At 45.2% G+C, this 23,231-nt stretch overlaps 5 protein-coding genes across 12 annotated transcripts; 2 read left to right on the top strand and 3 right to left on the bottom strand.

The window, feature by feature from the left end:
* Window positions 1–2,867: 2,867 nt before the first annotated feature.
* LOC119547171 lies at window positions 2,868–5,199 on the top strand. The gene is made up of 3 exons (XM_037853901.1): window positions 2,868–3,170; window positions 3,810–4,403; window positions 4,779–5,199. Exons 1-3 carry the CDS (start codon window positions 3,082–3,084, stop codon window positions 5,044–5,046), a joined length of 951 nt encoding a protein of 316 aa, XP_037709829.1. The 5' UTR covers window positions 2,868–3,081; the 3' UTR covers window positions 5,047–5,199.
* A 101-nt stretch (window positions 5,200–5,300) lies between these two features.
* LOC119547169 (epidermal growth factor receptor kinase substrate 8-like protein 2) lies at window positions 5,301–13,158 on the bottom strand. Of its 5 annotated transcripts, none has more exons than XM_037853898.1 (6): window positions 13,072–13,158; window positions 8,419–8,812; window positions 8,208–8,351; window positions 6,041–7,648; window positions 5,804–5,980; window positions 5,301–5,743 (listed from the first exon to the last, which is right to left on the bottom strand). In XM_037853898.1, the coding sequence occupies exons 2-6, from the start codon at window positions 8,761–8,763 to the stop codon at window positions 5,651–5,653; spliced, it is 2,367 nt and encodes a 788-aa protein (XP_037709826.1). In that variant the 5' UTR covers window positions 8,764–8,812; window positions 13,072–13,158; the 3' UTR covers window positions 5,301–5,650. The 5 variants fall into 5 exon arrangements, with proteins under 5 accessions (XP_037709826.1, XP_037709827.1, XP_037709825.1 ...); XM_037853899.1 differs by having other exon boundaries at window positions 13,020–13,155; XM_037853897.1 differs by having other exon boundaries at window positions 12,843–13,151.
* A 310-nt stretch (window positions 13,159–13,468) lies between these two features.
* Window positions 13,469–14,799, bottom strand: LOC119548509 (KRR1 small subunit processome component homolog). The gene has a single exon (XM_037855796.1). The coding sequence runs from the start codon at window positions 14,736–14,738 to the stop codon at window positions 13,701–13,703; it is 1,038 nt and encodes a 345-aa protein (XP_037711724.1). The 5' UTR covers window positions 14,739–14,799; the 3' UTR covers window positions 13,469–13,700.
* Window positions 14,800–15,031: 232 nt separating this feature from the next.
* Window positions 15,032–16,147, bottom strand: LOC119546297 (metallo-beta-lactamase domain-containing protein 1). 3 transcript variants are annotated; one of them, XM_037852484.1, is made up of 2 exons: window positions 16,068–16,147; window positions 15,032–15,844 (listed from the first exon to the last, which is right to left on the bottom strand). In XM_037852484.1, exon 2 carries the CDS (start codon window positions 15,762–15,764, stop codon window positions 15,165–15,167), a length of 600 nt encoding a protein of 199 aa, XP_037708412.1. In that variant the 5' UTR covers window positions 15,765–15,844; window positions 16,068–16,147; the 3' UTR covers window positions 15,032–15,164. The 3 variants fall into 3 exon arrangements, with proteins under 3 accessions (XP_037708412.1, XP_037708410.1, XP_037708411.1); XM_037852482.1 differs by having other exon boundaries at window positions 15,032–15,803; window positions 16,068–16,136; XM_037852483.1 differs by lacking the exon at window positions 16,068–16,147 and having other exon boundaries at window positions 15,032–15,906.
* A 127-nt stretch (window positions 16,148–16,274) lies between these two features.
* LOC119546296 (serine/threonine-protein phosphatase 1 regulatory subunit 10) lies at window positions 16,275–23,076 on the top strand. 2 transcript variants are annotated; one of them, XM_037852480.1, is made up of 6 exons: window positions 16,275–16,377; window positions 17,189–17,423; window positions 17,500–17,597; window positions 17,663–17,937; window positions 18,064–19,407; window positions 20,984–23,076. In XM_037852480.1, the coding sequence occupies exons 2-6, from the start codon at window positions 17,421–17,423 to the stop codon at window positions 22,696–22,698; spliced, it is 3,435 nt and encodes a 1,144-aa protein (XP_037708408.1). In that variant the 5' UTR covers window positions 16,275–16,377; window positions 17,189–17,420; the 3' UTR covers window positions 22,699–23,076. The 2 variants fall into 2 exon arrangements, with proteins under 2 accessions (XP_037708408.1, XP_037708409.1); XM_037852481.1 differs by lacking the exon at window positions 16,275–16,377 and adding an exon at window positions 16,916–17,122.
* Window positions 23,077–23,231: the final 155 nt, after the last annotated feature.

Raw genomic sequence — 23,231 nt, 5'->3', positions numbered from 1 at the left:
TTTCAGTTACGTTCCGAAACGCGACAAGTGCATATAGTGCCGCCACCGATCCGTTCCGAACTGATCCGTTCCTGTCTGGAGAAAGATAAGGTGTATAAAGTGTATATAGTGCCTACGTGTAACTACTCCTTCACAGAATCATCAGAATCCCAGGGCAGCGAATTACTTGGGCCAAGGGAATGCAAACTGTGATCGCTAGAAGTTTGTTCGTTTGGCTTAAGTTATTTTCATGTCCGATTAAAACGCCACGTGGTGGAGATCGTATCGGTTCTATATTCGTATAGTATATCTCTTCAGAACCCCCCTAACGCAAGGAAGTTAAGTTTTGGCCTGGAACTAAAGCGGTTATCAATGGATATCCGAAGTGAACTAATGAGTTGGCCACGCTTGGAGATCCTACATGAGTACGTCATCAGGTGAGGATCGGCGATAAGCGCTTCTCGGAATCCCTATCAATCTTTCACTGATCATAGGTGATGATAAAACCCACTAGTGATACTGAAGAGCAACGTGATTCGCTCCGCCCCCAAAAAGCAGACGCCACCTTAAGTGGTGAAGCCGGTTGATTAACGATCGCCGCCATATTCGGCTTCCGTTTGGGTTTCGGATTCTGATTCGGTTCGGGGTTCGGGTTGGAGTCGTTTCTACTTGGTGCGCTGGCATGGACTCTCGGTGGCCGTAAAACCCATTATCACTATATTGGTTGTACGATTTGCGGATCCGTCGCCAGACCCGACCGTAAAATCTGATTTCTGTAGACGTGTCGTCGCTCGCCCCAAACCGATTCGATACGGCTAGGGAAAATGACTGGGGAACGAGATAAGAATTCTGGAGAGGCACGGAGAGAAAAATTAATATGATACATTGGTCAATTTGTAGGTTTCTTTTATCATCTTAGAGCAGATACCTGGTTATTAATAAGAAAGGTGGAAATATAATATAGTTTTAAAGGACAAGGTTATATGTAAAAATACCAAAGTAGTATGATAGTTACAGATCATTATCGATACAATTTCTGATACTTTTCTATATAAGAAAGATCTATCCTCGGTTTTAAGTTCGTATTTTGTTGACCACCGAGTTATTATCTCTAAATATATATATTTTTTCTGTGCGGTGTGGTAAAAAAGGGTTTCGAGGGGCACAAACGTGGCAATCTATAAGGTAAAAAGCTAACCGAAACCGAAACTGATAATTGTGCAACGTACACAAGCCTTGCTCGCAATGCTCCACTTGCTTTCGGGTTATCAGTTGGAGTGACAAGCGGAAATTAAAGTTGAAATCGACACGATTACTTCATTAGTTCTGTTTGGAGAACGCTGAACAAGTGGGCGTGTGTCGTTGGGGCGGGGCCTGGTAGGAGGTCAGAGGTCAGGCAGGAGTTGACAAGGTCGCCGCGGATGTTTATATTCGGCTGTCGGATTGCCGATTGATAGATTGGATTGTCAGTGGCCATAACTAACCAATTAGCGATTTGCCATTCGTAGCAGGCAAAGCCAGGCACATCCTTGGGTGGTTGGAGTGGGCTAGGTGGGTCAGGAGATGCCTCGAGGGGTAGGTGCTCCAAGGTGAAACGCAATCAGAAATAAGTGAGCCCAGCCAAGTCGAGTTAGGCTGAAGACTTGGACCCAATTCGATCAGGTGCAAGCGACAGAAACAGAAGGATACAAGACAAACAGAGGCCACGTTTTCGAAGGGGGAGTACAGTAAAGCCTCTAATGACTAAATAGTTTCAGCAAGAACCTCCAAAGGAGTTGACTGACATCGTCCTAGTTCAGTTTAATACGTTTCGAATTTGCATTTTTCAGTATCAATTTAACACTATGGTATTCAATTCTTCTTGTTTTTTCACATATCTCCTAAGAGCTGACCTCTTTAGGCACCTTCCACTGTTCTAGGATGAGTGGAGCCCTGAGGAGATGTCATTGGTTTGGACGTGGACGAAAGCGAAAGGTGTAGACGCAGACAGAGACGGAGACAGAACTTCAGCGAATATGCCAAGGTACGTCAAAAGAAATGAATTACCCGGACTGGAATCTCGGGGAAGGAGGGGCGGGACTGGAAAAGTGCTCCAGGCCGAGGAGAGACCCCGGTTCAGCCCCCAAGTCGCACTTTACTGCAAATGCAAAAACTTTAGACAGGGAATCAATTGTTGTTACCTTGTTTTATTTCGCCCAAGACACGCAACAACAATGGAACCGTCAAAAGGGAGAGGTTAAGATGGAGAACACGGCGAGAAGAAAAAAGCAGGGACTTAGATGTAACTTCTTGAATCAAAGAGGATTATAATAACATGTTATATATAAGAAAGGCATTAAGAAGGTATCCTTAAGGCATAGGTAAAAAAAACCATCTGGATATCAAACTACTATATTTCGATTTCCGTGGTTTTATTGTCAGTAGTTCTCGTAGTTACAAGGGCAATAAAATTTATGAATGAAAATAAATTTTTTGATAACCATTGCTTTGAGTTAGGATCATAAATATTTTATCTACAATACTCCTTTCAATTACCTTACTTACCGAAAAGCATGGATTGATATTTGGTGTTTTATGTAATATATACCATCATATCTTTTTTTACCTTCTCAAATCGATTTGTATCCAGTTTGGCTCAGTGCAGCGAGTAACTAGCAACAAATGGGCAGTCGGCAGTTGGGGGCGTGACAGCAACCGTGAAAAGAACTCGAGGATGACAGTTATGGGTTACAAAGGCAAGGATTGAATCAAATAAATAAACGCGCAAGGTTCTCGTCATGAGCGCTGGGTCTCACTGGGTCGGATATATTCGGGGGTTGCCTGGGGATTTATATGGGATTCGATTGAACGGGTTGAGCTTCGGCTGGCGGATGGGACTGGGGGTAACCTTACCACGTCCACGTCCATGTCAAGTTTGCATGCGGCTGCAGGTAATTCCTCATTTCACCCGCCTTTACATAATCACAACAAATGAACGAGGAAAGGCGACGGATGGCGAATCTATTAGCATAAGGGCGCATAAAACGGCGCCGTAGGATCCGGCTGGATTCCACTAAGGATACGGATTCGTCGAGTCAGTTGCAGTGGAACCGTGGAGCCGCGATGAACGTTTGGAAAGCAAAGGTCCTAACGGAAGTTCCCTTCGGGCATGTCCTCATCGTCAGTGGACGCGTCAAGCCCCATCCGAATAAGTAATGCATTTTTGTTTTGGATACTCAGTACTCTAAGAACTAAAACTATTTTTAAAAACCCCTTCGACTAGTTTAAAATGTTGATATGAGTATAATTTTTACGGTTTTCTTAATTACTTAGAATATTAAACAAGCTAACCTATATATCACAGAATAAGCCAATACGCCCTTATAAATAACCGATTGTTGACAAACCAATCAAGTTCTAATGCAAACATAAGTGGTTAGCGATAAAATAATAAAATTCCTATGGGAGTATAAACCAATAAATCGAATAAAAATCGCGAGCAAACTTCTAGTAAAAATCGCAAATTAGCGACTATTTATTTGTTGTTTGTTTCCTAAATCCTACTTCTAAATAGAGTTTAAGTTTTAGTTAAGTTTTTTGAAGATGGTGCAGAACGGATTTGTATTATCCGGCTGTATATTGACAAGATGTAGTATAAAACAGGGTTTCGTTTACCGAATCCGTAAATTATAAAAATATCTATATCTATAAGTAGTGGTTATAAAAAATACTAAATAATCATTGACATAGACTTTAAAAAATACCTTTGAGTACCGAGTATATAAAAGTCCATGATTGACATCGCATTTATAATATTTGGTACTAAAACAACCCTGTCGATTTACGAACAGAATTTCCTTAGACCTCACGGACAATGTGAGCGCGCAGAACGAGAGCGAAACGGTGTTCCTGAAGATCGAGGCCAACTTCCGCGAGGGCCAGATCATTCGCAGCATGTTCCAGCCGGGAGAGGGATGGCAGCAGGAGGAGATCTCGAAGAACTGGAAGTGCGACGGCCCGAAGAATCCACTGCAGCCAGGTCAGAGCTTCACCTTCCGGGTGGCAGTACTTCAGCGATGCTTCGAGATCTATGTAAACGATCAGTTGTACGGATCCTTTGAGTTCGTCAAGTTCCCCAAGCAAATCAACTATGTGCGGGCCTACGGGGATTTCGAGAAGATCACCCAGTTCCATCACCGCATGCTCTTTCCGCTCGTCTTCCCGAGAACCCTGATGTGTCCGGATAAGGTGGCCTTCCAGAGCGACGTGCCCAGACGATATGAAACCGGGACCGTGGTGGCCATGGAGTGCATCGCCAAGGGGCCTCCGACCACGGAGTTCTCCATCTGTTTCCAGTGCAACGACACCGGGAGGACGGTGCTCCGCTTCCATGTGAACTTTAATCGGACAACGGTTTCACGCAGTTACCAGAGGGAAGATAACAGGTAGAATAATGTCAGGGGAACCCCCTTTTATATAATTTATAAAAAAAAACATATACGGTCCAATTTTCCAATGTCATGTTATCTTTTGTCATTGTGTTTAATGGCTGTTTCCCAAAACTGTAGTTTCCCAATAGAGGGTTAAGTTTTATCTTAGGTTTAATAGTTAAAACAAAAAGATCACCTACTCCTTTATCAAGGTAGTCATACCGCATTTTTCACATTATTGCCTATTTACAGTATCGGTATAGATATGTTGTTCCTAAAATGTACATCACATTGAGAAAACTTTCTCTAAAATTGACAAACCTTAACCTGACATTGAGAAATCGTCCATAAATAACTTCCTCTAAACAAATCCCTTCTTTCTTTTCGCAGCTTTGCCCTAAGTGACGAGGAGACCGAGGGTGAGTTTCCATTCGTGCGAGGAAAACTCTTCAAGATCGCCTTTGGACTGGGGGATCGTGCCTTCCTGATCGCCGTGAACGGGCAGTACTTTACCTACTACAACTTCCCCGGTCGTCCCTTCTCCATCTCCACCCTAAAGTGTTTCACCAACGAAGTGGGCGATTTTGCCGTGAGAAGCATGGAATACCATTCCGATTCCCCGCTTCTGGCCCGCGTGGAGAAGCTGTCCATAATCTAGTCGAAAGGGATACCTGGGTTCTTCCAAGATCTATTCGAATTTTCGTAGAATGCTCTTTGTTCAATCGTTGGCTTTGATCACTACAGCACCAGTTAACTTCTTCTTGTGAGCATCCAAATAAAGCAAAGCAGCTCGTCCAATCTAAGTTTATAGGATTATCTACAGCATCTGTGCTCCCCAGAAATATTCCTTAGATATCCTTACATAGTCATTGCCCTCTGGAAACATATGTCATATGTTACAATCGATCACAATCAAGGGATCCTTTGGATATAATTTTATTAAAACAAATTATTGCCGTCGCCTCCCCTTCTTCTTCGTCTAGATCAGCATCAGCTTAAGCATCCGCATCCTCATCCGCATCAGCAGGAGCCACATGCTGCTCCACCGCTCCCGCGTGGAGCTCCACTTAGGTTAGTCTTAAGGTTAGTTCTAGTTTGCACTCTCCTGCGAGCGAGTGCAAAGTATCGGAGCTAATCCGATTGGTTAGTGACCAGGATCAGGATTAGCATCCTAGACGGGACTGCTGGTGTCTGTCTCTCTCTAACGCTAGATTCTCACTACGGATTATGTGTGTATGTGTATATGGTGATCTATATGGATCCTAGAAGTAGCGGAACTCGCCCTTCTTGCCCAGATGCTTGCTGCGCATCATGTCGGTGGGGTCCGGTGATCGCTGCTCCAAGCCGGGATTTTCCTGGGTGGAAGAAAACCAATTAGTATGCCTATCGAGGTGAGGAGTTCCAAGGATACCCACCCCTGATCGCGATTTGTTGGCCGAGATTGGAGGACCCGCCGGCGGCTGTTGTTGCCCGTAGAACTGGGCGCCATCTCCATCGCCGAAATTAAAGGGGGCGACGATCGTGTGGGGCACATGGGCCACCTGGCCACGCATGTTGCGCGCCTTCCACCACTTTCGGGTGTCGTCAAGGATCTGGAAGATATAACAAAGGGTTACTAGATGGAACCAACTTTATCCACTTTATAGACCCACCTCCAAGTACTCCCCTCGCATTACGCTGAGCTCCTTATCATTGTTGGCGGTGCGTGGATAGGTGACCAGCACTATCTTCGCTCCCGTCGCCTGCAGGTCCTCCAGCCAGGACTCGAGCATCTGGTCGTCGCTGACATTCGGTGGACCCCTTCCGCCTCCGCCACCCAACTCAGAGGACGGCCCTGGACCAGCTCCTCCACCGACTCCGTAGCCATTGCCTCCTCGAGATTCCCTCGTATGCAGATTCTGCAGACCAGCTGTGATGGCGCTGAGGGTGGGTCCTGGTCCTCCTGGTCCATGACCATGTCCATGCCCCGCCGCTCCGCCGCCCCTTCCCTCAATCGAGTCGAAGGAGAGCTCGCTGCGGGTGTTAAAGTCGGAGGCGCTGATGGCTCCCGCCCGATCTCTATCGCGCTCCCTCTCCCGCTCCCTCAGGCCAACGTCATTGCCGTGGTGGATGGTGTACTTCTCGATGCCCATGGCCATGTTCATCCCGTTCCCCGAGTCGTAGTCGTCGTATCCTCCGCCTCCTCCTCCGCCTCGACCATTTAGTACAGATCCCGCCTGGACCTCGAGCCTCCGCTTGCTCACATGAGCGGGTGGGGAGTTTGGTGGCGGTTCCAGCTCATCGTTGATCAAGTAGTCCGGTGACCAGCCGTCGAGGAAAACGGGATGGTAGGATCCCACATCGTCCTTCCACTGATCCCGCGGTATAACCCAGGCATCGCCCAGGGAGCGCCACAGCTCCGTCTCCTTGCTGGTCACACAGTTGATGAGCAGGTTGATGGCCTCCCTGGTTAGCAGGGGATTCACCACGCGCGCCGGCAGCTGCGACTCGTAGTACGTGTCGCTGGAGGCCTCCACAATCAGGGCCAGCGGCGTGAAGAGGAAGTGCACCAGCTCGGGGGCGTTGGGGTCGTGGATGTGCGCCTTCAGCTTGGCCAGCAGGTTGAACGACAGCTTGAACTTGGCGAAGATGTCCACGAACTCCTTCTCGTGCGGCGGCCGTGTCCGCAGGGTGAGCAGTCCCTCGCCCGGATCCCTCTTCTTGGACTTCCGGTTGCGACGACGCCGCTCCAGTTCCCGGGAAGCGGCAGCCGCGTGCTGCAGCCGTGCTATGAACTTCTCGATGTCGTCGAAGCAGTGATTCAGCACGGCCACATCCCGCTCGTACTTTTCGCTGGACGTGGAGCTGGTCTCGTCGCGCTCCGCTGCTCCACCGCCTCCAATCCCGCCGTGCTCCGAGTCCGTCTCCCCGCTGATGTGGGCCACATCCACATCGCCCGGGACACCCACGCCGGCCCGCATTCCGTACTGCTCCATGCTGCTCCTTTGGTGCATGTGGTGGTGGCTCTCGTTTCGCTCACGGTCTCGATCCCGATCCCGCTCCCGCTCGCGCTCCACCCGCTGCTCCCTGTGCTGCTGGTGCAGCTCCACCCGGCTGTGCGAGGAGGACGAGGACGTCTTGCTCATCATCATGGCCATGCTGGAGGCGCCGCCTCCGCCTCCCGACTGTGTGGGCGTGGCACCGCGCTGCTGCGTGATCATCTTGCCGCTCCGCAGCTGCTTTAAGTCCTCCACCAGGTGAACGGCGGACACGCTTTGTGACTGTAAAGGATAGTCAAAGGATCAGTATATATTATACTAGTTTAATCTTAAGTTAGCTTGACATAAATAAATACATTTATTATATCATATTTTAATTACTAACACCAAATTCTCACAAAGCGTAAGGAAAATCCAAGGATCAGAAAATATATACTTGTTTAATCTCATTTATTTTGAAATCTAATTCTGATATAAACTTTTTACTCATGCACATGATATTCTCACAAAGCTTTAATCATCAAATTTTAATTTACTGTGATTAAGTGCATGTCACCAGTATTTAACTGTGTCTTGATTAAATATATGACAACCCAGCAGTGACAATCTTAAGTAAAGGTGTATAAAAATAACAATGTTCAACTGAGATTAATCGTTATGTAAAGAAGCTACTGCATGATGATGATACATTTAAATAAAATGAGATATTTGCAATTGGAACTTGAGAATAGACATTATCTGTTCAGAAAGCTTTAGGTAGTAATCAATTAGTTTCCAAAAACCATTAAACTTCCTATTGTTTTTTATAATGTCATTATTATTTTTGTATAATCGTCCTCACCTGGAATATGTGCATCTCGGAGCGGGAACCACCGCCTCCGGACACGATAAAGACCAGAATGTTGTTGTACAGCTCCATGGCGTCATTGGAGGTGAAGGCGGTGGGTTCCTGGACCAATGAAGCGGGGAATCTTTCGATGATGTTCTGAAAGAGAAAGAGTGAAAGGTTATTATAAATAACCAAGAGATAGTACAGAAGATCCCCGGCTTACCCCCGTTTCGTAGTCCATGATGAGCACCCACTGGTAGTCCAGGCAGAGCTGCATCTTCTGCGACCAAATACCTGTGGTCTTCTCCAGCTGCAACAGGCGACGCATTCCGTCCGCCGGGTAGACAATGCCCGACTCCTTGTTCACCGTGAAGGTGGCCAGGTGTTCCAGCAGGTAGGTGGGCTTGTCATGCAAGTCGCTTTCCAGCCGCTCCCGCTCCTCGCCGCCTCCACTGCGATCATCTCCGGAGTAGTCTCCACCTCCGCCGCCTCCATGGGCACCGCCTCCTCTTAAACTTCCGCTACTATTTCCGGCACTCCCGCCTCCATTTGAGTGGTGGTTCACCATGGTGTCTTCTAATTCCCGAGCAGGCTTCGAACGACGCCTGAAACTCCGTCTGAAATAGAGAAATTTAAATGCTTGGGGTTAAAAGTAATTTAAGGCAATTCAAAATAATAATATTATTGCCAGTATTAAATATTTCAAACATTTTAATAACAAAAGCATGAGATCTAAAGGAATCAGTGTAAATTACCGTTTAAACGATGACGCAAGGTGTTTTAACATCACGAATATAATTATATGGTAAGCAGTTTAAGATACCTTTTCTACACCTTCGAATCTAATTATCAACGTAAATATAAACACAATTAATTTTATTTAAATGTGGTACCCATTACAGATAATTTGAACTGTATATTTTATAATATTATGTCATTTGTTGTACAAAATTAGATAATAATATTTGGACTATTGGAAGTATTTCCTAAAAACATGATTAACTTGAATAGAACACAATGGAATAGAATTTTCATAATATGAAAGAGTCTCTCATCGAGACATGGCTTTCAGGGGTGTGGTAGCCCATAGAAGTCTTCGTTCCCAATTTGGTCCCTCAAGAGCTTGATGAAGGTGATTGCTGGCTTTGTAATGTATCTAACAATGTGTGTTAAATAATTATTTTGCATTTATTTCTTGCTGCTGAGATTCAGTTAGTCCCTCTGCATCTCAAGACCCCCTGAAGCCCCAAAATCCCTCTAAGCCCCTTCTGATATTGCGCAGCCAATCGTCTCTGACTCAGACCGCATTCCACACAGCCACTAACGCTAGCACACATACACTCCAAAACGATCCGCACATGGCCGCAATTATTCTCAAACTTTAACATTTCGTTGTTGGCTTAGATCAGCATTGGAATTCAAAAATCGCGACTTCCCCGGGTTCTCCTCCTAACTGATTGTCTCCACTTAGACTGCACAGAAAACAATATTAAGATAGTTTCCAAGGCCTAGTAGAAACTATTTCTCTGAAGAATAAATAATAATATTCAATATTGTTTAGCCTTTAAAGTTGTTTTGTTTCTAAAAAACATATGATACAAAATTAAATGTATTTGAATGTACATAATGGCAAAGAAGGGATAAGAAATTTGAAATTAATTTTTTTAATTTTAAATGTTTTGTTGAACTTTTTTCTTTGTAACGTCAGGCTAGAAAAGATTATTATTCTAATATCAAAAACTGGCTAGAAACTGACTCAATTTTTTTCTGTGCAGTAAATGAACACACCTGCAAAAAGCACACACACGTGAAACTGAGATTTGCAAACACACTTTTACTCTCTCCTTCTCTTTCTAACAGAAACACCAGACACTATATCTCAACCGCTCCCTCGACTCAAGTGACAGCAACAACTTTTTCGCTGTTTTAGGCTGGGCTCAGACGCCGACTGCGCAGTCGACGCTGGCAGCGCTGTCGCATACCAATCTACACCAAAAAAAACTGACAAAGACCAATTCAATATTTCAAAAAATCGTAATTTTTAATGAGTTATTTAGAGGTATACATTTACAAATTTTTGGATTTTTTTATAATTATAATATTTTACTATAAAGTCAGATTTATTATTTTTTGGGATAAATGTATTTAATTTAAACACAAATCCTATTACTATTTAAAATTAAAGACTACTTAAAATTAAATATAGAATACTTTTCGATGCTTTTTGATAGTATTATATCAATTTAATATCCATATTTTTTTACTGTGTACCCATCTAGCAGGGGTGCAGGGTCATCGGGCAAGGAGGGGGAGGGGGTTTTATGTACTTGCAACAGGTGAAAGAGAAATTCGTGGAGGGGGTCAGCCAGAGTGCACTATCTCCACACGATCTGGCCCAAAATGAAATCGCAGTAAACAAGCGAAATGCAAATAAAAAAGAAAACACTGACCCACTACACCCCTGGAAATGTTTATTGTTTTTGTTATGTTGCGCCGCTGTGTTATATTTTTCGTGTTTTATTTTGACTACAAGCCCCAAATTGCATCACACTTGTGGAATTTGACAGATTTGTATTTTCGCTCTTTAGTTTACAGCAGCTTAGAGGCCAGTGACGAAACGCGATAAGCATAATCGCACTTGGGCAACTGCGAAATTGTAGGGCTTGCATAAATCCAGTTTTGGATAAAGTACCCAGTCTTGGGGGATTAGATAAGCGAAAATAAATTGGAAAGCTATGATTTCAAATAATAATATTTGGAATGCCACCCTAAAATGACAAAGCCGAGCTTCAGAAACTAAAATCTATCAATTGTATACAAAAAACTAGATTTTAAAAATATTTTACACCAAATTGAGAATAAAACATTACTCATACGCAATGTTGCCTTTGATCTATGTGGCGTAGAGTTTGGGTTAAAGCATTTATTTATTTTGTATCTCTAACCATTATATATTTATTTCAACGAAATTAATAAGTCAAGAAGATTGGAAATAGAAAGACTATTTGGTTGCACTAAACTCTAACTGGCATACGTGTCGTATGAGAGATTTTTAGTTATTGCCTAAATATTTAAATAAAATTTGATATTTTATGAATTGACCTTTACTTAATTTAAGGGCGAGAACAAAATGTTAGTTTCTAAAAAAATTCCTTATCAAGAAAAGTATAAAATATAAAAATATTGATGGATTTCTTTAAAACCTAAGGGGTCCACACTATAAACATCCAGGTGTACCCCTAAAAAAATGGTATTTTAAGCAACACACTACTTCCCTTGAGGTGAAGATAATTAATTGGACCCTGATAACCATGAGATGGGTATTAATGTCTCAAATAATTCAGACAGCTGGATTTAGATAAAAAATGCGGCGGGCGGTTCACTTGCTTTTTATCTCGCATACTTTTCGGTTTACGAAGCAAATGGCAAAACAACAAATAACAATAGTTGTTTTTGCTGTTCTTTGGGTGGAAACCCGCTTGTGGGGCGGGGGAGCGAGGGAAGGGGATGGCGAGACATCGACACCCCGATCTGCACTATTGCCGTCCCCCTCGAGCGCATGCGCGGCAGGTAAACTGACGTCTCTGGCTCTGTCAGTGCTGGTGTGTGTGTGTGCGGCTTGAAAAGGTATTTGTCCCCGTGTCTACCTCCCTCTCTCCGCCACCCACCCCCTCCACTCCCCTCGCCTGTTGCTGCAACTTTAGTTTTTGACCGACCGCATTTTTTAAGCTTTCTTTTCCACCTGTTTTCCGTTTTCCTCTCTCACTTTGCACTGTTGATATTTCACGAGTCTCTCGCACACACACTCATTCGCCTCTAAGCCGCACTCACACAGGTGAGGCTTCACAGTAATGTGCGTGCGTGGATAGACAGGGCTCACTCGAAAAAGTGAACTTATATGAAATAAATATTTTATTTTTATGGAGAGGAGAAAACTGTTTAACTTGATTAACGTAGCTAATATCAATATCATTGAAAACAAATATTAAATATTGTTTGCTATTGTATCATAGTTAATTTACCAATTTTTTAGAGAATGGTAGAAAACCTTTGTCACAACTTTCCTTTCAACTTTGTATAACCAAATTCCAAACCTTACTTAATTTGGAATGAAAATTATTAAGATTTTCACCGCTTAGACTCGAAGTTAAACATTCATAAGTTCACACCTCAAGAATTCACTATTTACAGGTAGCACTGTATGTACAAAAGTGGGAGCGGCGGCAGGTTTCGTATTGATTTTCAATGCTTTTGTTCAATTCATTCACTAATTCACAGACACAGGCCCAATTCGCTATGTACACTATTCTAATTGACCGCATTTTCCGGTGATATGTGTGATAAATACGAATCTACTCCCTTTACACACCACGCACACACACTCACTGCCCAGGTATCGATATCTCGTTAGCATTTCGATATCATCCTCTCACCTGGCACATTCTTTTTCTAATTAGCACGAATCCGAATCTCTGTCACGTTCGCTTGGCATTTTAACTGGTTTTTGGGTTTATTTTACGTTTTTGGTTTTAGTTTTTAGTCGTTACGCTGCGATCACTGGAGCATTGTTTTAATTTTAATTTCAAACATTAAAAGTAACTGTAGTTCAGCACTTAATCCGCTCTTCCTCTTCCTCCTCCTTTTTACCTGTCTTCGCCGTTCGTTCCGTCCTTTTCTAACCGTCGCCTTTGGTGTAATGCTTTCTCGCTCCTCTTCGATTTTTATTTTTAAGACGGCTTTCTTTTGCTCCGTTCTTTTTGATTCTCACAAACCGTTTTTCTTTTTTTTTTTTTTGTTGGTGTCGCTTGTGGAAAATATACGTACAAATAACAATAACCCCGCAACTTCGTTGTTGTTGCTGTGGCTTTTCAGTCACCTTTTTGTTGTTGTTGTTTTTGTCAAACGCACGCGAGCGTCATCCGCTTTCTAGCCGCGTTTAGTACATGTCAGTACGGTACCTGGAATCGTACTAACTTGGCTCATTCGGCTATAAGGCCTTTCGGTTGTTTGTGTATTTTTTCAAGCCCACTTGTTGAGAGAGAGAGAGAGTGAGAGCGGGAGAGAGATCTCTCTTTACAGTTGGGGACAAAATAGTAGCAAATATTTTTATTATTATTAACAAACTTAAATGAAAAGGAACTAATGTGATATTATGGTCCTTATAATTTTCCCGCATTGAGAACGATTTTAAAAAATGTAATTGAAATTGAATTTTTTAAAGCAAAAGGTTAGAATTCAATAATGCAAAGCTCATATTAAACACAAATTAAATATGAAAAATCAACACCAATTTTTTTAAGTACATTTAAAAGTGAAAATAGTTTTTCTGAGGTAAATCTCGAAATTATGTGGTGGAACAAAGGAAAACAAAAATACTATAACAATTGTTAGAACAATCTTTTGCAGTCCATTGTAAACATTATCTTCGATTTCAATTTATATATCCTTGCTCACAAAATCGTCGTTATTGAATAAACCTATGGCTAATTAAAACTATGAAAACTATCAGCTCCTTGCTTTCTTGTTGGCCTTGATCAGCTTGGCCTTGAGGGCCTTCACGTCCACCTTGCTGGAGGCGGCGGCGGCATCCTCCTTCTTCCGACTCGAAGATGCAGACTCCTCCGTGGGCGGCACAAAGTCCTTGTTGCGGCGCTCGTCCTGTCGCTTGGCCGCCTCCTTCTGCTTCTCGGTGCGCTCCTGGTTCCGCTTGGCCTGCTTCTGCTCCTGGTTGAGGAAGTACTCTCCGCTGGCCAGCTGCTTGTCCACCTTGCTCTCCGGCTGGCTGGGCGGGAATGGAGTGTACTCCTTCTTCTGCTTCTTCACCTTCGGCTGCTTGCGTTTGCTGATGTTCTTGTTCTTGAACTTGGGCAGGAACCTGGACCAATCCTCGTTGGCCAGGCGGGGATCCTTCATCAGCTCGCGCTTGATCATCAGGGCCTTGATGTTGTATATGGGATGCACATTGTTCATAGTCTCCAGGACAATGTCCCGCACCTGCTGGAGGCCCTTGTACGGACCCAAGGCGGAGACGGTGTTTCCTTGGACCAGAACATAGCAGTCGGTGAGCAGTTCGATGGACTTCAGGGTGGCTCCGTTGGGCCCAATCAAACGCTGGCGCCGCTTGACGAACTTCTCCTTCTTGTGGACCAGGTTGCCGATTTTGATGATGTCGCACCCAATGTCATCCTGCAGGACCCGCTTGGCCTGCTCGAAGGGCACACTCCTGGCCATCAGCTTGATCATGTCCCTCGCCTTGATGATGATGTAGGGGTCCCAGGTCTTGCGACTGGTCTTCACCACCATGCTGCCTTCCATCAGGTCCAGTTCAGCCTTCAGGTGGTGCTCCTCCAGGCACTGCTCCACCAGGGGCCAGACCTCCTTGAGATATCGCTCCCGGTATTTGGGGAACAGCGTGGCGAAGGAGCTCTCCTCCACCATGCCGTGCGGATTGTCCTCCTGCTTGAAGGTCGGGATCTTCATGGCCCACGCATTGTCCACCGGTTCCGTGCTGATTTTGGTCTCCTCCGCTTCGCTGTCGCTCATTATTTCGGTTTTTTTGGTGGAAATTGCTCCACACGTAAAAATACTTGCACGCTTGTTTTGGCAGTGCTGCCAGATCGACGGGAAAGAGAGTGCGACCCAATCACAGTTGCAGGTATATCAGTATTTTTCGGGCTTAGTATTTTTCATACCCTGTAATCAGTATTTAAGCGCCCTAAAAAATTTTGATAATTTGAATCCTTTTTCTTATATACATCCTTACTTTATGACATCCCAATAGATAAAATGTACTTGTTAATTTATATTCAATTGTTTAAGGAATACCCTAAATAAAATTGAAATTTAAAGCCTGTAGCCTAATACTCAGATTGGCTAACAGATTTATTTGCCATAGAAGCTACCATTGAATGGAAAACTATGTTTTTCTGCACATCGAGCTATATACATATCTTTCTAAAATATACAAAGTTATGCACTAAGGTCAGCGTCTTTCTTCAGCTGGGAACGCATTGTTTCTACAACCGCAAACATAGGACCATGGCCGGGAACAATAAAGTCGCACAGATGGGCCATTTTACAGCGCTCCTGCCGCTGAAGCTTTTCACTCTCGCTTCCCGCATCCATCCAAATGCTCTCATCGTCTATGTCCTCGCGTCGCTCGAAGAGATCTCCGGTGATTCCGACCCGTCCTCCCAGCTGGGAGTTGTCAACAATCACGGAAACGCAGCTGTGGGTGTGTCCTGGCGTTCGCCTAACAACAACCTCGGCATTCGAGTCTAGCGTTAGTTCCGCGTCCTGTTTCCCACTGGGAAAGAGATCCCAGTAGAGGTCGCGATGCGAGGCACACGCGCCAACCAAATGCATCCGTGCCTTCTGGAACAGGTAGTTGCATCCAATGTGGTCGGAGTGCCCGTGGGAGCAGACTACGACTTGAATGTCCTCGACGCCCAGGCCGTGATTGCCCAACAACGACCGCAGGAGCTCTCCATCCCAGGCCGTCATTGTGTCCACTATGATGTTGGTGCCATCCCTGCAGCGGACCAGTGTGCAGGTGCAGTTAGCCCTCATGGCGGTCTCGTCTCCATCATCTTCGTGGGAGTATCCGTCCTGAAGAACGATTACATGATTACGCTGTCCATGATCAAAAGCTGCCATTTAAATGTTTAGGATAGAAAAACAGATTTACTAGAAGACGTCGTCGAACCTTGATTTTTGAAGAGTGACCGAAGTTTCCAAAAATCACTGGCAATGCATGTAGCTTGGTCTTACTGTCAACCATTGGGTTTGTTTTGTTGACAAACAAACTTAAGCAATTTAAAAAAGGACGAAAACAAAAGCTGGGATTAGGCGTCCTTTTTTATCTACACTCACCTCCTGCAGGCGTTTTGTGTTTTGCCTTTCATTTATAATTTTTCGTTCCCACATAGCTTCTGATCCAATATACCGAAAGTTTAAATTGCTTGTTTCTTGCGCGGGTTCTAACGGCGTTCATCGGTATTCACTGACGAAATCTGGTATTTTCTGGTATTTTTAGCTCATCTGGTTTTTGGTTTTTCTAAGAAAGTGAAAGGCCGATATTTTTCACCTGCCAAGAAAAGGTCACACGATTTTGTACATCTGAAGCGCACGCAGGAATTTTCGGAGAAAGAAAAATCATCGCAAATAAAATATTAAACAAATTGTAAGGCCGATAAACAATTGTTCATATATATAAATATTTTCTGGTAGGCTTATTAACTTTTATTCGACCAAAGTGTCTGCGCATACAGTCGCTGTACCACGAATTTTGGGGCGTGGACGTGAACTAAATCGGCACAAAGCCAATTAATTAGCACCAAACAAAGAAAATCAATACCCAGTGGCCGACGTTGTTGTAATTGTAATGAAAACGCATTTTCTAGCATTTCAGTTTCGAATATAATTGTTATTACGCATTTGTGAAAAATTGTGAAAATCAAAATGGCGTCATTTTCGTGTGCGTGGCAGGGCGCTGCCAACCTGCTTGAAGAAAGGAAAAACTGAGTAGCTTTCACTTTTAACTCGTCGCAAAAGTCAACTTGGGCTGTACTAAAAGAAAACCAGAGAGACATTCGTGTTATAATCGTCCAAGCAAACGCATGTTTTTAAAAAGGAATTTTAAATTTATTTTATTTTTTGCATTTTTGGAGAGTGGACAGCGCGCAGGGCTGCACCGCCTTATCGATTACCGATAACCGCGAGCCGCAGCACACGTCCGCATTTCTCAGTGAAAAAAAAAGAATCGCAACGCAAACACGTTTTTCTGCTGATCTGCAAAAATATAAAAGACAATTCTGCGAGGGGATTATTGGTTCACTGCCAGTTTTCACAATAAAAGAAGAAAGAAATCTCGCACTTTGTGGTGCCTGCGGTTGGAATTTGATTTATCTTCGTTTCGAAAGTGAATTGTAGGGCATTACAGTAGTTGTATATCGATAAAGACGTTCTCAGACTGGTGTTTTCTGCCATTTTAGATACTTTTGGAAGGCTTGCAAAAGCGAATTCTGATGGAATTACGTAATCAGTGGAAATTTAGTATCCATTAAGTTACGCACACCAACAAAGACGAGCGTCGCTACACGCACGCACGCACCAATACACACACACTCGGCCGCGTATGGTCATACCTGCAAGCGTGGGACAGAGACGGCAATAGGGCGAACAGCGTTGCCACACCCGTTTCAAACCCCCGACAAACAAAGAAAAATGGTAAGTTTTTAAATCAAAAATATCAAGCGTGGCTCCTTTTAATCAAAGTGTTTTATTTAAAATCGTATTTTATTAGCCTCGCATAGTGCCATTGCAATTGCTGAGGTGCCTGCGGGTGCTCTTGGACAACAATGGTGGAATTTTGAGCGCAGCTGAGGTGAAACGCATTTCGGGGTAAGTTCACCACCCGCAAAAGCGCCCCCTGCCGGCACTTGCTAATATCTAGTTTCTCCCCACAGTCTGATGGCCAAGTATTCAAAAAAACTCGTTTCAAAATGTGTATATGTACAAATACTAAAATCCACAAAGACAGAGCTATTGGGCGACTTCATGGCCGTGGGCGGTTGGTCGCTGGTCTATACCTGGCTGAACGATGCCATCCGGGCGATGAACTGGCCGCTGGTGCAGGAGATCCTGGAACTGCTGCTCCTTTCGCCAGTGGACGTCAACCGGCTGAAGATAAACTCGGCGCCCATTTTGGTCAAGGGTCTTTGCAAGGATGGCGGCAACGAAGGTAAGTTTTGAGTCTGCTCTTTCCTTTTCAATCTTGTTTAGTCTGCTTAGTCATGTCGAACCTTGTTTTTGCACGGATATCTTTGCCTGGGGATTACTAATAGCCTTTTTCGACCCCGTTTTCCAGGTGTACGCATTCTGGCCAAACGTTTGGTGGAACAGTGGCTGAAGATCGTGACTGAGAACACTAGCGTGATGGTCCAGCCTGCTGCGACACAGAATGCAGCCACTCCGGCGCCTCAGGCTTCTGCTCCAGCTGCCTCCGGCCCCGGCGCAGCTACAGTTCCGGACTCTGCCTCCTCTTCAGATAGCACGGACAGTGCCGGCGCACCCGTGACGTATACCATCACCTCGGCGGCCAACAGCAGCAACTCCAACAGCATTACCATCAAGTGGAAGCCGGTGGTGGACAAGCCAGATGGCGAAGACGACGAGACGAACTCCGCAGCAGCCCAAAAAGTCAAGAACGATGAGCAGCAGCAGGAAGATGCCTCCTCTGCCACCCAAGCATTAGCCGATGTCAGTCTGGGGAAAAAGTCCAGTTTAGATGATAGTAGTTCAGCGGCAGAGGTTAAGTCCGGGGAGGACGTTGATAATAAGAAGCATAAGAGCGCCAAAAGCGACAAGAGTAAACGGTCCGAGAAGGAGCGCGAAAAGGATAGGAAGAAGGAGAGTTCCTCGAGTCACAGGTCCTCCTCATCTAGCCATAAGTCGTCCTCTTCGTCGTCGTCCTCCTCCTCTTCGAAGAGTAGCTCCTCAAAGAGCTCCTCCTCTTCTTCCTCCTCCTCCCATCGCAGTTCCAGCGATAAGTACCGCGATAAGGACAAGGCTCGCTCTAGTTCCGGTTCCTCCAGTTCGAGCAAGGACCGGGAGCGCAGCAGCGGTTCGTCCTCCTCTTCCTCGAATAAACACAAGTCCTCAAAGTCTTCCTCATCATCGTCGTCGTCGAGCTCTGGTTCTAGTTCGTCCAAAGATCGCAAGGACAAGTCGTCGTCCTCGACTTCGTCAACGTCCTCATCCTCGAAGCAGGAGAAGGACAAAGACAATAAGCTAATGCCTCCGCCAGCAGTGGCACCTGCTAACACTTCCCCATCTGCCACTGCTGCGTCTAAGGAGAGTGAGGCACAGAAGCCCAGATCCATACCCATCATGTCCAGAAAGGCCTCGATTTCCATTGAGATTCGCCGGGACACTGAAAAGACGGCCACCGTGAAAACGTATCAGTCCAAATTCAGATCGCATGGCCTGACGGAGGAGGCGCCGCCCCCGCCATCGCGCAAGGGTCTGAAAAAGCCCACATCGTCGACGGTTCCCGCCGCACCTGCTCTGTTGGCCATACCGCCGCCTATGAAGCGTCCCTCGCCGCCGCCCAGGGACTCGCCCACCGAGAAGAAGGCCAAGATCGACATGAACAACATCGCGGGACATGTGGAGCGGCCTGGAGCCGCCAAGCTGATTGCGCCCAAGAAGAGTAAGCGTGCTATTTTGAGAAACCCTACTAATGCTCTCTCCTTTCTACTTTACTCCACAGCCCGAAGACTTTGGTGGTTTTTGCTTTTGTGTTCGAACGGAGTCGAAAATCTCGACCTCCGCCGTATTATTTGTTGATCTCACTTCTCTCCTCAAGGTGTTTAATTTTGCTTGGGGCGGGTCTTAAATTATAGTGCAGAAGTGGGGCTTCCTTAGTGGCTACCTTGCATTTTTATGTATGTATGAATTGTTTGCGATTCGAGTGGTGGTGATATCCCAGGATCGAGATTGAATTGTAAGGTACCCGTGTTTACCCCTGGATGACGACGGATGATGTCGAGCCCCGGAATCTCAGGCACTGCGCATGCGCTGAGACCGAAAACGCAAAGAAATCTGGGGCACAGACGATGCCGCCGACGCCGCAGCCGCCGCCGCTTGGTGTTAAGTATCCAAAACTGAAATCTTGAACGTATTTAGCTTAGCTTAGCTATAAGGTATGTAGATTCACTTGGCCTAAGCAGCCCTCCTAAAAACTTACCAATAAAAATACGGTTTCCTCTAGAAAAATACGATTTTTCTATTGAATAAAAAAATGCATTGAGCGCAAAAGAAACTAAAACGAAAATATTGACTTGAGCTGGCGGTTCTAGAAGTTTGGAAGGTTGATCACCACCCCGTGGGCATGAATCCCAGCTGCTTCGCTTTGGCCTCGATTTTGCTGTCGTGCGTCACCGAGGGTCGCCACAGTGGTATTCCTCGTTAGATAAGGGAATCCCCCGTCTACCCTCTCCTACATGGTAGTGCACCATCGCGTGGATGCGTCACTTCGGCGGAGAGCTCCCAAGTGCGCGTTATCTGATCGCTGTTATATTTGGTTCCTTTTAAAGATTAGTTTATAGTAAACTTGTTCTTTTAGTATATGAGTTTATTTAATATACCAATAAATATTCACATTAAATTTTCAAATTAAAGATATTTGTAATCTATAGATTCCACTTGACACTTGCTTTGTAATAATAAAATCCACGCTTTTTAAAAGTTGAAGTCTTAATTACTATAAACACTTCGATTAAAATTTGTTCAATTTTATTTTAACATTTAAAAAACATTCTTATATTTCTTTAAGTTGAGATAATTGGAAAAATTCAATATGTGAAATCAATTTATCCTTGATCTCCAATTAATTTCAATTAAATAACTGCCTTAATAAATATAAGATGGATTAAATAAAGTTATCTTACACAAACTTTATAAACAAAAACCGTACTCAAAAAATGTCACTTGGTATCAAACGAAAATTGGTGAACTGTAATAATAAAAGCTCGTTTTTTGTATATTCTAGGGTTCAATTAGCTTTTCGATGTTTACTCTAGTAAAGACCCCTATTAGCATAGCTATTTTGTGGAATATTTAGTGGGAGGTTAGACCATTATTACTTTGAGCTCAATTTGATTACTTTCCCTAACTTCCAGCAAAAGCAAAAACCACCAACTGGGCGACCACTTAAGGAAGAGTATTATAACACCCATATTAACCAATTACTAGAGCAATTACTTATAATTCCCTATTCATTCCAGTTTCAACCCTGGTGGAGACCAATCTGTTCTCGGATGCACTGGCCGCATCCATCGAGCCCAAGAAAGTGGTAAAGCGCAAGCGCCCAGCGTCAGCGAATTCTCCCACGGACAAGGATGCGCCGCTGGCTCCGCTCAAATTTTATCAGGACACGCTAGACGAGTCGAAGGGCGAGGAGAAGTCGGACGACAGCAGCAAGGAGAACGACGATGCTCGCTCCGCCTCACCTGGCAAGGACACAGATGCCGATGACGACGACATCCCTTTGAAACGGGTCAAGGAGGACATCGAACAGAAGGTGCAAAAGGAGAAGGCTGCGGCCGGTGGAGAAGCCGGCGAAGCGGATAACACCTCTGAAAACGCCGAGGATGTGCCTGAGGAGCCAAAGAAACCAGGACCCGGCTGCGGACCTGATGGACCCCCTGGTGTCCTAATGCTCCACAGGCGCAAGGGCCCCAAAAAGAAGCTCACCTGGCAGCCGGAGGATAAACTCACCCAGATCCGGTACTTCGAGGTCGATCGGTCGGAGCGCGTGAACGTGATGAAGCAGACCTTCCTGGAAATGAAGAACTTGGAGCGTTTCAGCGAGCGCGATGCGCTGACGATTGCTCGTCGAGGATTTGATGACACCATGGAGCCGCAAATGGAATGGCGACCTCTGATCGAAGTCGACAATGTGCCCGATCACCCGAATGGAAATCTCTCCAAGCAGCGACAGGTGCAGATGGACAGAGAGGCTACCACGCTGAGGGCTCTGTACTTCTCGCCGGACATGATTCCCGACAGTGCTGCTGAGGCGGAACTGGAACCGCATTTTGCCCATGACATTCCCGTAATACCCATGGATGATCTCACAGGGAATCCGGATGCGGTCAATGACTATAGTACCTTGGCGTGGCCAGAGCCCAAGGGATATGCCCCCAGCACAGGAGCCACTAATGGCGGATCGGATATGGGCTTCAATGACAACATGATGCCGGGCCTCGGTGCCGGTCCAAATATGATGCAAAATCCATTCGATCCCTTCATGGGACGTATGCCAGCGCCCGCGGGCATGCCGCCTGCACCCAATCTAATGCCCAACCAGGTGCCCAACGGACCGCCGCAAATCTGGCAGAATCAAATGGGACCGGGAATCGTTCCGCAAGGTGTACCGCCTATGATGAACGGTCCCGGTGGTCCTGGCATGGACATGAACAACATGCCACCGCAGAATTTCATGGGCAATCAGTTTGGCAGTCCAGTGCCACCATTCGGAAACGGCCCACCTGCATTCAATCAGTACCCGCCCATGATGATGAATGGCCCGGGACCAGGACCACCGGGAATGGGACCCAATGGACCCGTGATGGGACCCAATGGACCCGTGATGGGACCCAATGGGCCCGTGATGGGACCCAATGGTCCGATGATGAACGGGCCACCCAATGGGCCCATGATGAACGGTCCACCCAATGGAATGGGCCCCGGACCCATGCAAAACGGCGGAGGACCGAGGATTAACAACAACAGAAACAAAAACAATGGAGGCAACTGGCGCAGCGGTGGGAACAACTTCCAGGACAACTCCGGAGGCAACTGGCGGTCAGCAGGATCTGGCCCCAACCGAGGAGGTGGCGGAGGCGGTGGCAACACCGGCATCTGCAAGCAATTCATGCGGGGCCACTGCAACATGGGCAAGAACTGCAAGTACGTGCATCCGCAGAAAAAGCGGTAGGACTTGCCCGAATCTTCTGCGGAAGATTCAGCTGTATAGATCTCAGACGCACAAAGGAGGAACTGACCACGGAATCAAGTCCCCACACGAAGATTGTAGCCAGGTTAGCCGCTGTTAGTTAGTTAATCTAAGTGTGTATATATGTATTCGGTATAGTTTTGTGTAGAGGCAGCGTATCCCTAAGTTATTTAGTCTAAGATTTCGCTTTAGTCGTCCTCTTCCCCACGAGGCAGCATATTGTTGCTGTGTACTTATACTGAAGGCTCTATTCGAATTGTATGCCCCTAGCTAACTTCAGATTTATTCAGATTATTCATACAGTTACGTATTTATAAGTTTATAATTATATAATTAAAGACCAAGTCATATGATGAAAAACCAGTGTAGTTATTATTTAAACGAAAAAGAGGGGAACCGAATTTATTAATACCCTGGCAGAAAGTGTTATTTTGTTGATTTTTGATTACATTTACTCATACATGAATAATGCATCAGATATAGATACATTATTTAAAAATGTCCTATACAAGCAT

This window comes from Drosophila subpulchrella, chromosome 2L (genome assembly GCF_014743375.2).
Source record: "Drosophila subpulchrella strain 33 F10 #4 breed RU33 chromosome 2L, RU_Dsub_v1.1 Primary Assembly, whole genome shotgun sequence".
Classification (NCBI taxonomy): domain Eukaryota; kingdom Metazoa; phylum Arthropoda; class Insecta; order Diptera; family Drosophilidae; genus Drosophila; species Drosophila subpulchrella.
This window is presented reverse-complemented; position numbering and strand designations above follow the sequence as displayed.